Genomic DNA, 17,971 nt, shown 5'->3' with positions numbered 1-17,971 from the left:
TTAGTTTTGACAGTTGGCATTGAAAATTATATATTTTTGTTGTTTATAAATTTTAAGGTGTACGGTAGAACTATAACACCCTGTAGATCTGTAACGAAAAATATATAAACTTTTAGATATAAAATAAGGAAAAGAATTAGCCCCTTCCGTATTTACATCATATTTAGCAACACCCTGTACATTCCTAAATAACAATAACATGAAGAAGATATTAAAGTTAAGGGGCCGTTCTCAAAGATTATCAATTTTCTCGAGCATATATCTTGAAAATGTAATTTGTAACTTGTGAATCAAATGGGAATTGTAAAGACACTTTGTCAACTTTTATGGAGTGTCAAACAAGATTGTTTACGATGCACCATTTTTAAGGTATATAAACAACTTTCAGAAGTGAAACTTCGGCTACAACTAACACGTACACTCTCTTTTGAGCATCACTTGAGTTGTTGACATTTGTGTCAATGACAATGATTAATTAAGTCAGTAACGGATGTTTTAAGCTTTGAGACGTTTTGAAGCAGTTGTGATAGTGATGGAAATATGCGAAAGCTTACAATTCGATACATTTTATTGTTAATTTCCAAGATACTAATTTATTAAGAGGAGCAAATTTGAATTATAGCGCCCTCTATGTACCACTCTTATGACATAACTACCCTGTACGTAAATTATTTACAATTACATTTTTTTTTTTTTGTCCACAACTCCGAGACGTTAAATCATAATGTTAAGCGTGGTGGACAGCGATTAAGGTCTAACCTTCATAATCCAATTAGTGCCATAAAATAGGGAGACGCTCATAAAAGAATAGTGTAAGAGCGGAATGAGAATCCCAGATTATAACGGCATTACCAAACAAGTCGTATAACGCTCCGCTTTTTATCCCTTTTCATTTTAAGTGCGAATTTCTTTTGTAAAAGTTCGAAAGAATTGCTTGGTTAGGTACCAACCTTTGAGGAGACGATTTTATTCCTCCACGCACTTCGCTAAGAAGCTCTAAATATTCCAGGCAGGGCCGATCAAGTTTAATCTATGAGATATTTATTTGCGCTATTACACTCCCCATAAATTTAATTTTTGTCTGCAAATGCCTTTGAATGTAACTCAACCCTCAATAACGTCATTCGGGAAAATTGAGTTTCTAAATTCCGAGAATGAGAGTAAACAGTTTCTACGAAAACCACTCGAGTGAGATGAATCATATTTGTGGATGTATTTGCATTCTTGTCTTGTCAGTATGTTTTTGTGAGAATTTCAATAAGGGTTTTAAAGGAAAAATTTAGAGACGCAGAAGAACTTTCAAGGAGCTTGCTTACACTTCGTAAACCTCTATCACCATATTTTGCTCGATTCTACATTCCAGAAATCGAACGCAACGTGTTTTTATTTGGGAAATGGATATTACCCCAATTCCGCGCCTCTCTAGCTCACAATCGACGCATATCGAAGAAAAAAAAATGACTATTACCTTGACTATTACTAACTATGTTATTATTGAAACTACGGTCCTTATCACATAGACAGGGTAGATAACAAGTCCCGGAACGGTCGTTTAAACTCCGTTAACAAAGATTAATTATAATGGCTTCCTTTTTCGACTTTCGGTTTAGTTAGAAATTACCGTAACTTTTTTATTTCCAAATGCGGTACACCCTGTATATTTTATTGTTAACGGTTTTAGAGACCGACGGGACCGCGAGAGGGAAAAAAGCGAAAGAAAATTTGTTGGCGGGTCCGGAAGTGGCGATTTGAATGAAATTTGGGGTACTTTTCAACCGATATCATTAATTACGGTACTGAACTTTCTTTACGAAAAAATGATTTTATACGTTTTTGTTAAGTAGCAGAATTCTTAACGAATCTATTATAGAACAAGTATAAATTGTGCACAATCCTTGTGCAGGTAAAGCGCATTTTTTTTAAACACCCCTACGAAATTTCTTCCATAAATAAGAAAGTGGGCACTGCACATCCAACACAAAACCAAATTTGGAAAATGGCGCTACATTTGCTTTTATTCCAAGTGGCTATGTATCAAATTTCATTTAAATCTCTCTATAAATAAGAAAGTTAGGACTGCGCATGCGCAAAACCAAATTTTGAAACTGATGTTAAATTTTCTTTTATTCGAAGTGGCTCTGTATCAAATTTTATTTAAATGCCCAATGGTTATATTTCTTCCAGACGTCCCAATCGCCCTTTGTAGGTACTTTCCTTTGACAAAGGGATCGAAGAGGAAGACTATGGTTAGTATAAATTAATTCCTTACGTTGAGACCTTTCATTAGAGTACCATGAAGGATAAAACTAGTTCCACACCCCCCCCCTCCCCCTCCACCCCGTACTTTGATAAGAGGACAGAAAGAAGAGCAGTAGTTTGTACTTGGCACCACTAAAGGCATGCGTATACAAAATCTGAGACAAAATCTGAGATTATTGGTTGTCGTATGTAAAAGTTATGCATGTTTTACTTTCAAAAACAGCATCTTAGGAAATAATTTGTGGGGTGGTCCCCCTTTTAGACAGCGAAATTTGATGGCCGTCTGGCACACCTTCAAGGTATAGGCTACCTACTGCAAAAAATTCTAGGACTCTAGGACCATTCCCCTAGAAGTAGTTCAAAACGGTAGAAGTGGGTCCGGACGGACGGACAAAACGCAAACAATAGCACATTTTTTTTAATTTTTAAAAAATGCGCTAACAATTAGCTATGTCAATACAATTGTATACGAGGATCTAAAATAAACATTTTTCCAAATAAACTGGAGGTGGTTCAAAATGTTTAATCTGGGAGCCATCCCTTTCTCCCAAATGGCGGTTTATTTTTAATTTTTCTCAGCGACCGTCATTCATTGGAGGATGGAATTAATTCTGCGGTTGCAAAAATTTACACTGGAAGTAGATAAGAAAGTTGAAAAATTAAAGTGGAAACGCAAATTTTGGGACCACTGAAACGACCCTTTTCGACTTTCATAAATGAACACAAACCGGGCACAATTACCAGTATCTCCGCACAAAAGGTGGGAGCATACTCACAAATCAGCACAAAACGAGCACTAACTAATGTATTAATGAACTTCAATTTTTGAATGCACTGCACGTCAATTTCTTCAATGCAGTGCTTGTCCAAAAATCCAAAAATTTCGTGTCCAGCATCAGGAGCCGTTACGATGTTCATACAAAATTATCGATAGCTACTGGAAAATTTAGGTATAATAAAATTCAATTCTAGAGGAAGAGCCTTAAAAACACGTGTAAGTGACGCATTGCTTGGTTATCTGATACGTATTTTGTATCGTGGATGACGAAGTAGGTATCATTATCAAGTTTGGCACATAATTTTGATAGAGCGCCATTACAACGCACACATGCCAAACGTAATCCTTACTCTTGACTTCAGGAAATTCTAAATTTTCCTTGAGGGTTAATGTTGGAGGTAAACCCGATGGAGACGAAAACGATGAGAAGCAAGCAAGGGGGCCAAATTTCCTCTATCGGAATCGTATTGTCCAATTTGACTTTGTTTATGTTTAGTTCCATGGGCCAAACTGCAGTTCATTGTATCGATTTTAATCTTGTCAATAACCGATACGTGTACAAATGAGAAAAAGGAGCGATAAGTTTGATAACATTTCACAATTGACCTTATAAACTGTACTTATTATCAAATGTGGAGTGCGGGCGAACTTTCAAGTATGCCTTAACAATAGTAAAACGTAACTGCTCACCTTTAAGTACACCTTCCACGGTTAACACAGTACTGGTACTAGAAGCAACTTTTGGTAACCACTTCCTTTCAAACGTAACATCGACAATGCGTTCCTCAAGATAATTCCACACTAAATAATCTTATCAGTACTTGTTACCCATTAATGAAGATCGGCTAGTCGGTCCAAAATCCAGCGGGAAGTTTTACTCCGTTGAATGCAGATTGTAGAATTTTTGCAACTCAAAATCAAAAAGTGATGCTGTTATTTGGAAAAAGGGAAAGCTACTCAACATACAGCATTTAGTATGGACATTTAATTTGAAATACTTTCGTTTCATCTTTTTTCCAGTTTCAGGGGATCTATCAGAACCTCCAAAAACGCTTTTAAATTAATGCAAATCACAAAGAATTTTTGAAATAATTATTTTGAAATAATATTAATAGAATGTTTGACGCAGATAATAACGTTTTTTTAATCGCAATTGAGTATGACGTCCGATGTCGATAGGTCGCTTGTATCGCAACATTTTTTAGTTAATTTTGTAAGATACTCTCCATATCTCGATCGCTTTTGTTTATTTATCTTCACATTTACAAAATAAAAAGAAATACTCTACCTATAAAATTTACGTTTAAATATTTTTGCGTTAAAAAAATTTCGAGTGAGATTTTTTTAATTTTTCGAAATACGAGGGTAAGTGAGGTTTTTGGTTGAGTTGCGAGCTGTTAATGCACCGCTTCTTACAGCCCCTCCCTTAACTATTTGAGTGGACCATGTAACGGGTGATCGCTTTGCAGTTTTAAAAACAATTTTTTCTAGTTCAATAGGGAAACTCAACGGCTTCACTAGTAGTAGGGGAGCTAGCACGAAATCCACTGAACGAGAATGATCAAAATTTTAACCGATGGAGTTCCATTTTGCCCTATCAGAGTATGCTAAAATCGATCGTCTGCCGCCTCAGGTCATACGACTTAAGGCGCTGCGGGTACTCGTACTTCTTGTGGTACCAATTCTGAAAGGTTGTTTTTCGAGAAAATAAGTTATACACTAAATGAAAACGTTGATAATAGCTCTTAAAAAAACATTTAAAAAAATCGCGCACATTTGATAACTCCGTAAAAAAACAATTCTTAGTCGGTTTTTCACGAACTTTGTACGGATATAACTAGGTTACCGTTGGAAGAATGAAGCTGATTTTTTTACAGACTAATGGTAGGTACAGCCAATGACTATGAGAGTGTTTCTTTTTTAAATTTTTTCTCTAATTATAAGATATCTTATAATGTTAAGCTAATAAGATAATCTTGTAATTAGAGACAAAATTTAAAAACGAAACACCGTTAAGTCATTAGTAGTACCTATCATGAGTCTGTAAAAAAATCAGCTTCATTCGTCCCACCGTAACCTAGTTATATCCGTAGAAAGTTCGTGAAAAACCGACTAAGAATTGTTTTTTTACGGAGTTACCAAATGCGCGGGATTTTTTTAAATATTTTTTTAAGAGCTATTATCAACGTTTTCATTTGGTATATAACTTATTTTTTAGAAAAACAACGTTTCAGAATTGGTACCACAAGAAGTACCCGCAGCGCCTTAAGTCGTATGACCTGAGGCGGCAGACGATCGATTTTAGCATACTCTGATAGGGCAAAATGGAACACCATCGGTTAAAATTTTGATCATTCTCGTTCAGTGGATTTCGTGTTAGCTCCCCTACTATAGGTTCCGTTTCAGAAATGCAGGTGGGCATCTACAAACGATTTCTAATTGCGATAAAATGCGAGTTTTAAGTACATTTCGTTTATTTTTCGCTAAAGGGCAAGCGCACAGTTTTAAAGAGCGGGGTAGAAGTATAAACTGTTAGTAGGTCTAAATTACAGCAGGGGTAGTCTATAAGATTTACCCGAATAAACCGTTGGAGAAAAAACATTTTGTGTTCACAAAATTACGAGAAAAAACTATCGGTTTGTATACAACGCTTTTACACACCAGAACGCTATTAAATCAATTGAGCTTAAATTCTCAGTTCCTTTTTTCAAGGTAAGACATCGTAAGCTGATGAAAACACCAGTGTCATCCAAAACTGTAAGTAATATTCCTGATGGAACCGACTTATGAAAATTTAATCGGATATGTATTGCATTATGTGATAATAATCGAATCCACACAAAGGACACAAACGTTATTTTTTTCTTAGTTGGGAATTTGAAACAATTCCTTATCTGGTTTAGCATTAAGGGGTGTGTAGATATTTTGAATAGGAGAATGTACGTGGAGTTTATTATGTATAAAAAACGGCATAATCGGCAAATCTAGAACAAAACTAATATTTTAAAGCAAGGTGGATGTAAAAGAAGATTGATTAAGATGAATCGATTCATCTTACGTGCGTATTTATTTGAGTTCAATCAAACCATAGCATCAGGTTCTGTATTTCAGATTTAAAGAGAAGGCCAAACTCCCGAAAAGTAAAGGGTAATTAAAATTTGTATTACAGAGCTAGCCGTATGTAAAATTAATGGTGATAGGAAAGTTTTTACTAGTGCGTAGAGGTTCGATTTTAGACAATGCAACCTAGAGATCGTTTATAATTTTGCATTGCTATCTGTCGTCTGCATGCTGGTCTGTCCGTCTGTTCCTTTGCTGTCTGTCCATCTATCTGTCCGTGTGAACGATAACTTTGTTTAGAAATGTTCGATCGCTTTTACATCTCCGTTAGTTATGAACTGAATTGCATGAAATTCCATATGGGCATAGCTTTAGCCATATAATACGCAATGCCAAAAGTTGAATCGAATCGATTCAAAATTCACAGTGCCCTTTTCGCATCTCGACCATTTATAAACCGAAATGCAAACTTTTTTACTTATAAAAGTATTTGAATGAAATTTGATACATAGGCACTTGGAATAAAGGAAAATCAAACGCCAATTTCAAAATTTAGTTTTGCGCATGCGCAGTGCCAACTTTTTTATTTATGGAAGAATTTAAACGAAATTTGATACATAGGCACTTGGGATAAAGGAAAATCAAACGCCAATTTCGAAATTTGGTTTTGCGCATGCGCAGTGCCAACTTTTTTATTTATGGAAGAATTTAAACGAAATTTGATACATAGGCACTTGGGATAAAGGAAAATCAAACGCCAATTTAAAAATTTGGTTTTGCGCATGCGCAGTGCCAACTTTTTTATTTATGGAAGAATTTAAACGAAATTTGATACATAGGCACTTGGAATAAAGAATCATCGAGCGCCAGTCTCAAAATTTTCTTTTGCGCATGCGCAGTGCCAACTTTTTTATCTATGGCACCATTTAAGTGAAATTTGATACTTGGAACAAAGGAAAATCTAACATTAGTTTTAAAATTTAGGTTTGCGCATGCGCAGTTCCAACTTTCTTATTTAGAAAAGCATTGAAATGAAATTCTTCTCATAAACTGAAATTGAAGTAACACGTAAAAAATGGATTGCCCATGTGCAACGCTATCTTTCATATTTGTGGCCGGATTTTTACGATTTTAACAGAAGTTGCATCTTATAAATGGGAAATGAATGCAAGTGGAAATGCGCTTTATGTAAATCGTTTACGATTACTTTTTAACTTGTTCCCTTTTAGCATGATTTTCTAAAAGTTTATTCCTTCTTATTACAAATTTCACCCCTATCTTTGGAGGGTAGATTCGTCCTTTTAGCCTTTGAACTGCTGCCTTGGAAAAGATGCTTCTTTCTTTTTGGATGATTTTATAAGTTTTTCCAGCCTGCTACAAACATAATTGTAGATACTATATTGTAGTGAACATTCCAGATTCCGAATCTCGATAGACATCAAGGGGCTATGAAATATTAGTACTCGGCGTTAAAGAACGAAGGCGGATGTGACGTAATCTTTTCGAAAAATATGACGTGTTTGTTCGAGAACGTTCTAGAATAGTTGGATGCCTTCGGAAGCGTTTGAGACCTTTCGAGAAATAGAAGGCGTTTGCTATATAAACAAACAAATTGCGTTTCGGTCCGGTTCCACTTTTGACGACGAAGTAATAAATAGTTCGCGCTGTTATAAATAATGATAAATAATATTTTACTGTTATAAATCTATTCATTTCAAGACTGTTGTAAGTTTATTGTTAATTAGTTAAAAATAAATGAAGCAAGTAATTAAATTTACGTTACATTATAAAGAAAATTTAAAATTACGATTTAAAAACAATAGGCATTCCTCTGTCGAGTAAAAACAAATTTTAAAGTTTGTTCTACAAACTTTTTTCATGATCTTTAATCAGTCGATTCTCAATAGTTATTAATCATTGCGTATTTGATTCGCGATGCATTTGCTAATTTGGATCCGTGACCTCTTATACTTGATAATACTGCTAATCTTGATTATCCTGTATAGTTGTTGAAGTTTTTTGTCCTAAATGACTTTACGACCTTTGTCTTTAGAATACGTTTGATATTTATTGACCAGTAACAAAGGAATAAAATGTCATAGTTGTTCTAGAACTGTAATAACTGTATATTTTGACATCTTTATAAATTAATCAAATTTTTATAAACAAACAATAAATGATAGGATCAATCTGTAAATCAATCAAATCTATAAAAATTGTTCTATCCGTTAATGTAGATAACTATTTTGGAAAGTAAATATCTTACAAAAACACTATTAATGCCACTAACAGAGATCTTAAGCGGCCCATCACTATACTGCTTACCTATGCCTTCTATTTTTGGTATTTCCTTTTTGTAATTTGCCTACAGTAGAAGGTCGAATACAAAGAGCAACGGAACACACAGTAACGAAGTTAACTTTTCACATCAATTTTACTTTTATTTGTAGTAATTTGGAATTGTAGTTTAAAACACGCCCACTTGCAAAAGTTATAGTAACCAAGCACGGTTTTGAAGAAACCTCCTACAATTTATCCCGTTTTTTCAACCCCAGCCACATTCCACCTTCTGCGCCCAGGAACAAACTGCGCCTCTTCGTGACTACGGGTATTTTTGTTTCAGGCACGGGAATAATATCAAATTTGTTCAATATCGCACAAAGTACCAACTTAACTTCCAACAGAGCAAATCGAGTACCTGAAAAATGATACATTTCGTAAAGCAGGCACAGTTGGTATAATACCTATGCATCCTTTAGGCCCAGCTCCAAATGGAAGGTAGGCAAAAGGTGTTAAAGTCTGTTTATTAACCGCACTAAACCTGTCCGGATCAAACTTCTTTGGATTCGGATAATAACGTTGATCCATGTGGATGGCATGTACGGGTATCACGCAAATGGTTCCCGAGTCGAAACATACAGTACCTTGGTCGGATTCCTCTGGCTCGATAGTGAATGGCTTTACTGCCCTTCGATCGGTAAATGTAAGTGGTGGCCACATCCGCAAGGTTTCTGAGAAATTCGGACCTTTAACATGTAATCGAAACGTGAGTATGTCAACCTGTAACAACCAAATCCATATAGCTCATGCTAATTAAAGTGTCGTACGTAACAAAACCACCGCAGTCCTCCACAGCGGCATCCACTTCCTCCTGGAGCCTTCGCTGCACGTCCGGATTAATCGCTAACTCATACGCGGCAAATGTCAACGCCGTCGAACTGGTATCAAAACCGGCCAAAAAGAAAATTACGGCCTGCGCTATCAAATCGTCGTCGCTAATATCCGACGACTTAAACTTCTGAACTTTACCAAGTTCGGACTCTTGAACTGTCGCAAAACTTGTATCGGTCTCATCAACATCTTCATACTTAAGGCGACCCTTTCTGGCTTCCAGCAGCAGGTTGAGCACGTCTGGTCTTTGCAGGTCTTGTTTGGCGCGTTGTTGCATGGCTTCCAGTACGATTTTACGAAAAAAATCGCTTACGTGCCTCGGCAAAAATGCGATACCTAGAAACTGAGGGACCCATGCGATTTAGACTGGTGAAGATTGGGCGCTTACTTTCATTACGGCCGGAATTGCACCGTAGCCAATTATTTTAAGTAGAGAGGAAAACCTCATTGCAATAGAATCTTGGCCCATTTTGTAAAAAATGTTATCGGGGTTACTGAATGTGTTACACTCAAGACCGAAGGCCGTAGTCCCAATAATATCGGAGGCATACTTGGAGAATGTTTCTTTCATTTCCAAAGTAATTACATCGTCACTGCTCATTTCGTAGTGCCTTACTAATTGCTCGGCGCACGAGACCATCAGAGGGTACATCGTTTTCAGCTTGTAACTGGTAAAGGCTGGGCTGAGCAGCGACTTTAGCCGTTGCCATTTTTGCCCCCCTAAAAATCAACGCGTAAACTCCCTATAATAGTCCAGTCAAATTACGGTTTGGGCTGGATGTTGTCACTTCACTCAACGACACCAAGCGCATCCTATGTAGAAAAATTCGCTGAATCCGAGAATCGTAGTCCCCCTGGCCGGAAACGCCCGGAACATATTGTTATAAACAAAAAACGAAGAAAAAATGGGAAAATGTCGTGTTTTTTCACATTTGACTCTGAATATCTCGTTAACTATTGCTCGGAGGGAAAAAATGAATAGAAATGAACTTGTTTAGAATAAAATTTTATATAAGATACAGTTGGTCCGGAATGCTCATTTTCAACTGTTATTGCTATTTACGGAAAAATGTAAAAAAGTAATCTCGAAAATTAACACTCTGTTATTACTAAGTAAAATTCATCCGATTTTTTGAAAATCCGTATTTAGTAACATCTTTTGATAACAAAACAATATGACAAACCAGATCACCGTAGGTTTCATACTCATTGATTAATTAAATAAACAAGTAGAAAAAGGGATGCTTTGTCTTTCAAACTGGGGGACTACAAGAGCGTTCCCAATTTTTTTATACATAGTGGAACCGTAAAACAATCTTTTCCAATAATTGTCCCGATCATTTTTGCAAATCAATGGACTGTGGAATTTTTTTAGTTAACTAACAAATTGAATAGCTTCCGAGATTTAACAAGAAAAGTAACTCTATAATCGGCCTTTGGCACTCGGATTAATAAAAATCATTCATTTTGGTGAAATAGAAGCATGAAAAAAGTTCACGCTGTAAAGAATCGATCGGTGCTACCCGATTTGCAAAATCATTCTGGTTGTTTCGAAAACTGGCTTCAAAGTCAAAAACTGATTTCTCGTGAACTATTAATCTGATTTGGACGTATTTTTTTTTAATGTACGGCTTTCCGAGAGGTTTACATTCGCCTATTATAGAGTTATATTATTTTGTTATATTTCGGGAGTTATTCCATTTGTTAACTAAGAAAATTCTTCGGATTTTAAAAAAAATTGCACAGTCCGTCGATTTGCAGGAATCATCGGGACAATTATTGGGAAAGATTGTTTTAGGGTTATAATATGTATAAAAAAATTGAGAACACTCTTGTACTCCCCCAGTTTGAAAGACAGACCATCTCTTTTTCTACTTGTTTATTTAATTAATCAATGAGTATGAAACCTACGGTGATCTGGTTTGTCATATTGTTTTGTTATCAAAAGTAGTTACTAAATACGGATTTTCAAAAAGATCGAATGAATTTTACTTAGTAATAACAAAGTGTTAATTTTAGAGATTACTGTTTTTACATTTTTCCCTAAAAAACAATAATAGTAGAAAATGACCGTTCCGGACCAACTGTGTCCTATAGAAAATTTTATTCTAAACAAGTTCATTTCTATTCATTTTTTCCCTCAGAGCAATAGTTAACGAGATATTGGCAGTCAAATGTGAAAAAACACGACATTTTCCCATTTTTTCTTCGTTTTTTGTTTATAACAATATGTTCCGGGCGTTTCCGGCCAGGGGGACTATGATTTTCGGATTCAGCGAATCTTTTTACATAGGATGCGCTTGGTGTCGTTCAGTGAAATGACAACATCCAGTTTATACTACTTTTAGAGCTAATTTGACTGGACTACAATAGTGTTGCACGACTCTTGCCTTTCATAAACAAAATGTTTCGTGCAAAGAATGGATCGGCGTCTTCAGGCACAACGCTCGCGTGCTCGGGAAATGTGTCAAAATCTTTCACTGTTATTCGCTTGATGAGGTTGAGATCTTTTATTAGCAGCGTGGGAGTGGTGAATTGGTAGACTCCGAAATATCTAAAAAAAACCACGCGTGGAAAATGGCTACTTGTTAAAGTTTACCTTTCATTCGGAAAGGAGTTATAGATGCGATGCCACAAATCCACCGGGGAGGTTTTTTGAAATAATGTCGTCCCGGTATTTCCAAGTAAGGGTAACGGAGGTAATTGTTTGACTCCTTTTCGTTTCCAATAATTGTTGATGTTTTGTATTTTGTTCATAATGTATATCAACAGCAAAAGAATTGCCGCAACGTACAACATCGTCACAAAGATCTTACCAGAAGTTGCTAGTGCTTCTCACTTTAATTGAAGTTACTGCATTTATCGAATTAGTTTTGGTATATGTTTATCTTAAGTACTTAATGTGTAATAATGCGTAATCGTGTTTGTAATTTGAACCTTTGAGTTGCGCGCGCCTAATTTTCTTTAAGTTGGTAGGTCATGCAACCAACTATGATTAGGTGTGAGTGATTTGGTGTGATATTACGAACGCTACACCATAATTTAGCTCCAATTGCTGTCAATGAGAAAATGCCAGAAAATATCGTTTCCAAACATTTTTTCAGGATTTTTTAAATTTTATTTAAAACGCATTTCATAAATAAAATAAAAAATTTCTTCTAGTCTGAAAGAATTGGTGAAAGTTCCCATAATGCAACTTGCATTCCCTCTTTGAATTGCAATACCAATTTTCTGTTTTAAGAAGTGTTGAACGTTTTAAGTTTAATTAACGCTCCCATAGCTTCAATGAATGATATTGCTTCATCACACCATGGTCAGTGGCGGATTTACATATAGGCACACTAGGTACGTGCCTAGGGGCGGCAGCTTTAGGGGGCGGCATTTTTTTGCATTATATTTATTTTAGGTAACATTTTAAGTTTTAAGATAAGTCCGTTAACAAGTTAGGTACAAATGACAAAAATGTTTTATTAAAATTATGAAATAAATTAGAATTGGTAGATAGTTTCTAGTCATATTAGTTTTAAAAATTTCATGTTATAATTTGAATTTTATTTTAAAATGTATTGCAATTTAAAGATTATTTTGGGGCGGTATATCTTTTGGTGTGCCTAGGGGTGCAAAAAATTTAAATCCGCCACTGACCATGGTCCAAGGGTTTCGACAGCAAAGGGAACGAATAAGTAATTATCTGTGACAAGGTCCTTATATTTGTTTAGTTTTCTTTTAGCAGCTTGTTTTGCAATTGTACCAGCTTCTTTGGAAGAGGAATGAATATATGATGATTTGCAAGAGTGTCTGGTACTGTAGCATTCCAAAAATGGAACCTAATGGCGAAATATCTACCTGGATTAAATTTTGGTGTTGTGTATTTTGAGGTGGCACACTATTAGTTAAATTACATTTTTCGACTTAATTCCATTTTAAATTGAGAACATAATAAAGGGTTTTTCAATAAGGACGGGTCGATTTTGACATGAAATAAAAAAGGCTGTATGTGAGATATTAACGAATTTATTTTAATTTTGAAAGAGCTATATATGCGATTATGTGTGGAATATCATATCGTTCAAATGTCCGCCGCGGCTTCTGACAGTGGCACGAATTCGAGTGGTCCAATTTTCAATGACTCTACCGCATAGATCCGGTTGAATTTGAGCGATAGCCTGAGCTATGTTGACTTTAAGGGCATCGGTAGATTGTGATGGAATACCCCCTAGTAAACACTCATATTTTACCAAGATTTGCAGAAAAACTCCATGAGCTTCTTTTAACATCCTTTTCAAGCGGCCATCCACTTTCTTCTTTTGCTGGAGGTGGGGGGACTCACCTGTACTACGTTTCTTGTGGCACCTTTTAAGAGGAGAGAATATGATTGTCCATGCCCATAAACTGCCACGAGAGCCCTGAAGGATAAGCATTTCTACCATGAAACTATCATGCGAATCCTAAAGTCCAAACATTTTGTTGATGAAATTGTAACGGGGTGGTCTGGAACGTATGGAATACCCCCCAGTAAAAACTCATATTTTATCACAATTTTGAATTAAAATACCATGAGCTGCTTCTAACATCATTTTCAAGAATGTGTCATCCATTTTAGTTTATTTATTAATTATTTTATTTCTTGGTCGCGTTGCATTTACTATCATGCCATACACATTTATTTTACTGTATCTTAATTTTATTTTATACTCCGAAATTACATTTTTTTTGCCTCTACTCTTTGCTGAATTTAAGTAGCAATCACTTGTGTCCTGCATACTAATTTATCACTTATGTATGTGTTTAAAATTAATTTAATTTATTCTGTTAATATTGTTTAAGCTTTTATTTTGAGGTTTGTCCTGTTTACAACTCAAATTGATTAAATAAATAAATAAATTCTTTCCTTTACGGGGGGGGGGGGGGGAGTATTTCAAACCCAACGGTGGTACGTTTCTTGCAGCACCTCTTAAGAGGAGAGTATCTGATTCTCCAATATAATCCATGCCCATAAACTGCCACGAAAGTCCTGACATTTTGTAGATGACAGTATTACCGGGGGGTGTTGAATACTTCCCAGCAAATGAAAAATGGATGGCCATTTCTCTGCCCCACTAAATTTTTACCGCGATGTGCAGTAGAACACCATAAGCTACTTCTAACATCATTTTCAAGATAATGCTTGGGGAACCCTACATCCAAAGTGTTGCGAAGAAGGAAGTTTGTAACAAAACTTCAAAAATTCATATATCTTGAACGGCTGGGTCCGCTGACCTGACATTTGAAGCAGGATAATGTGGACAAATAGCAGCAAAAGCAGGATAATGTTTGGGAGATCCTGCTTCCAAAGTGTTGCTGAGAGGGAAGTTAGCAACAAAATTCCAAAAATTCGTATCTCTTGAAGGGATGGTGCTGCTGACCTGAAATTTGAAGCAGGATGCTAGCAGCACTAGTAGGATGAGGTTTGAGTGATCCTCCTTCCAAAGTGTTGCCAACTTCCCTCGCCTGGTCATGAAATTTCTGGGACTTGGACAGGGTTTAGTGGCAGGAATTCTCGAGTCAGGCCAGGCACGAAGTACCCGCCATGATTGAAATTTAGGTCCCTGATCCGCAGTGCCAGCTATGAGCTTCAGGATAATTCGGGGTTCAGAAAAATAAAAAAGTCCTGGGGTTGCAGATCTGAGTGGTTTGATTAGAGGAAGTTTACGCGAAGGAACGGTAAATGAAAAAGTCTTCTCTAACGGCGAACGATGAACTTTTTGGTATCGGGGTACCAGGGTGTAGCATTGCCGTTCCCGTGTGGCTCTTTTGGGGGCAATTTCGCGTCAGGCGTCGGTCCACACGACGCCAAAGTATTTCACTTCGGTCCTATACGGAATGGCATTTCCGAAGATGGTGTGGTATCTTCCTTTCGTGAAAAGGACGGCCTCTTCTCAGCGTTGACAGTGCTCCTGCATCTGGTGGACCGTGTAGGTCGTTCAGTGCTGTCTAGAGTGTCCGACGTCGTCTGAGTAGAGACCCATGGTGGTGTTCCGTGTCTTCGCCTTCTCCCGCACGTAGGGAGAGAACGAGAGCCCTGGGGGTACTCCTGCTGTTGCTTTGCGCTCGCGCGACCTGTATCTTTCGTAACGGACGCGTCAATGTCTGTCTTTGAAATATCATGCAACAATTTGAACCTTGGCTGGGGAGAGACCGGACTCCATTTTCCACAGCAGCTCGTTATGTGTCAGACCTTATCGAACGCCTAAGAGACGTCCAAAAAGACTGAACCCTTGGAGCGCATGCGTTTGAAGCCTTCTTCTGTCGCGTGTTCTACCGCCGTTATCAGCTGGTGGATCGTCGAGTGACCCTTCCGGAGCCCGAATTGGATGACGAGTCTCTCGTCCGTTTGGTCCTGCAGCCTCCTCAGGATCACCGCTTCCGCTACTGTAGTGATCGTCGACAGCAGGCTGATCGGGCGGTAGTTCTGTGGGAACGTCGTCGTGAACTGGCTCGGTTTCCAAGGGTTTTCCACCGCGATTGAAAGTGAGACAGTCTTAGCATCACGCTCAGAATAAAAGTAGGACTCTTATCTACCGCATGTTGAGGGAGCTTTTTGAGCGTCCTGTTCCTGATGCCCTCCGGTTCTCGCGTCTTTCTCGGATTGGTATTTTTGACGGCGTCGGATACTTTTTCTTCGTCGTCTTGACTCAGGGATCTCCTGACCCTTCGATTGACGGCGGCCAGATCCGCGATTTTGTAGTTGGGAGAAAACTGACGTTCCAGATACTCCGCAAAGGCGTCTGTACACCCCAGTCCTCCGACTCCGTGCAGCAAGGACGATCTCGGGAGGGTGCGCCCTTGTTATCTTCCAGAGGTCGATCAAGGACTGCCGGCGGTTTTTCCAGGACTCGTTTCGGTAGTCGCCGGTGGCGGCTTTGACCTGTTCTTAAAGCCTGGATTTGGTTCTTTTTCCGGATTAGGACTCGGATCCAATAGGGCGGGCGATAATTGTCTCTGCGTTCTCAAAACGACTTCGTGGCGTCTCGTAGGGAAACCTGCATACTTTTGTTAAACTCGTCGGCCCCCGCTTCTAGATCCTCCACGTCTTCGATTATTGGTGGATCGCCCGTCATCGTTTCGCAAGGCGCGCCAAGTCGCATACCTCGTTTCGACCTCCTCTACCGCATTCGGCCCCAAAACGCCCCGTTCTAGTAGAACGGCATTATGGTTCGAAACCGGTGCTGCCATCGTGGTGAGACGATACTTCAGTGCGACGTCAGACGTCGCCCCTTCCTTTCGAACTGTAAGGCTCAGTATGGACTGGATACTAGATGTTGCTTTGGAATCCGGTTTCCCTTTTCAACTATCAGTTGTACTCGCGACCACATGTATTTCCGGCATCGGATCCTTTGTTGCCGCCACGTAACTCGTACCGGGACAAGTCTAGGTGGTTTGGCCCTTAGATGGCCGCGGTTGCCACTGTAAAACCGCTCTCGGCCTTCTTGAAAGAAAACGTGGAAACTTTTCGCATCCTTTCTAGTTTGCGCGATGGTATCTCCCGCGATGTTTTTCGATCCCTCACGCACTCGGTGGTCAAGCGAGAGCCGACGCATTTCACCCAGCGAGCGATGGAAGCCCCGACAGCGGCGACACTGTCCGACGGTGAGCCTCCTTTTAAAATACTAAAGCGTAGTTCTTATTCCATCCAATATGTGCGACTTCCGAGGATCCGATAGTGTTCCTATTGATTGAAAATCGAGATCAGTGGTTGACCTGGGGGGGGGGGGAGGGGGGTGTAGGAGGGTAGGAATTAATTTTATCTTTCATGGTATTCTAACTAAAGATCTCCAAGCCTCAACAAACCGAACTGTTTTCTACAAACTACCACCCTTCTTTCTGAGTCCTTATCAAAATATGGGGTTTGTTGGAGGGCGGGGGTGGGGGTAAAATTGATGCTATTCTTCATGGCACTCTAATGAAAGGTCTCAATGAAAGAAATTAATTCCTATCAACCACAGTCTTCCTCCTCGGTCCCTTATCGTGATCGGATATCCTTATGTCTCAAGAATAGATTGGTGATGTCAAAAATTTAGCAGCGAATATTTCGAAAACAGTTTGTCGGAGGAAAGTACTTTCATCGTCTGGACGAGACGTATCTATTGGTCAAATCGAAGCGAATAGACTTGAAAACGAAGTGTCAGAAGAGGGTACTCATAAAGGGCAAGTGGAACGTCAAGACGAGACATATCTTTTGGTGCTTTCAGTGCAGATATCTGCGAAACGGAGGGTCCTCTCAAAGGGCGGAATGATCGTGTCAATGGTCTATCTAGCTTTCAAGAAATAGTTGTTCTGGTTCCTTTTAACGTTATTAGATAAAAATGCGAAATTATTGCTTTCATTTAAATTGGAATGCATTTTAAGCTGATAAGGTTTGCAGATTTTTCTTTCTGTTTTTTATCTTGGAAGTTTATTTGTTATGGACAGGTGTGAAAAGTGAAAGTGGTTCGCGTGCAGTTTTGAATAAAAACAACTTGAGAACCCATCTACAAATGTTTGTAATTCTAAAAAAAAATTCCCTAATAAAATTGAATTTTTGATCAGGGGTGTGGGTGGGTTAAGCAATACGCTCCTTATTAAAGCTGGCGTGGCATCGATGGTATTGACGTTACTTTTTCGGAGTGTGAGGTCCTGTGAGCAAAGTAAATTTTCCGAAGACGAATTTTTGTGAGAAAATTT

General features: G+C 38.1%; 1 protein-coding gene across 1 annotated transcript; it reads right to left on the bottom strand.

Annotated features, from left to right (window-relative positions):
- Nucleotides 1-8,199: 8,199 nt before the first annotated feature.
- LOC116172215 (cytochrome P450 9e2-like) lies at nt 8,200-12,184 on the bottom strand. The gene is made up of 6 exons (XM_031489377.1): nt 11,868-12,184; nt 11,659-11,822; nt 9,657-9,988; nt 9,158-9,611; nt 8,842-9,108; nt 8,200-8,795 (listed from the first exon to the last, which is right to left on the bottom strand). The coding sequence occupies exons 1-6, from the start codon at nt 12,065-12,067 to the stop codon at nt 8,623-8,625; spliced, it is 1,590 nt and encodes a 529-aa protein (XP_031345237.1). The 5' UTR covers nt 12,068-12,184; the 3' UTR covers nt 8,200-8,622.
- Between the last annotated feature and the right edge of the window lie 5,787 nt (nt 12,185-17,971).

This window comes from Photinus pyralis, unplaced genomic scaffold (assembly GCF_008802855.1).
Source record: "Photinus pyralis isolate 1611_PpyrPB1 unplaced genomic scaffold, Ppyr1.3 Ppyr1.4_LG5, whole genome shotgun sequence".
Taxonomy (NCBI): Eukaryota; Metazoa; Arthropoda; class Insecta; order Coleoptera; family Lampyridae; genus Photinus; species Photinus pyralis.
Note: the sequence above shows the minus strand (reverse complement) of the source record. Positions and strands in the feature narration are given on the sequence as shown.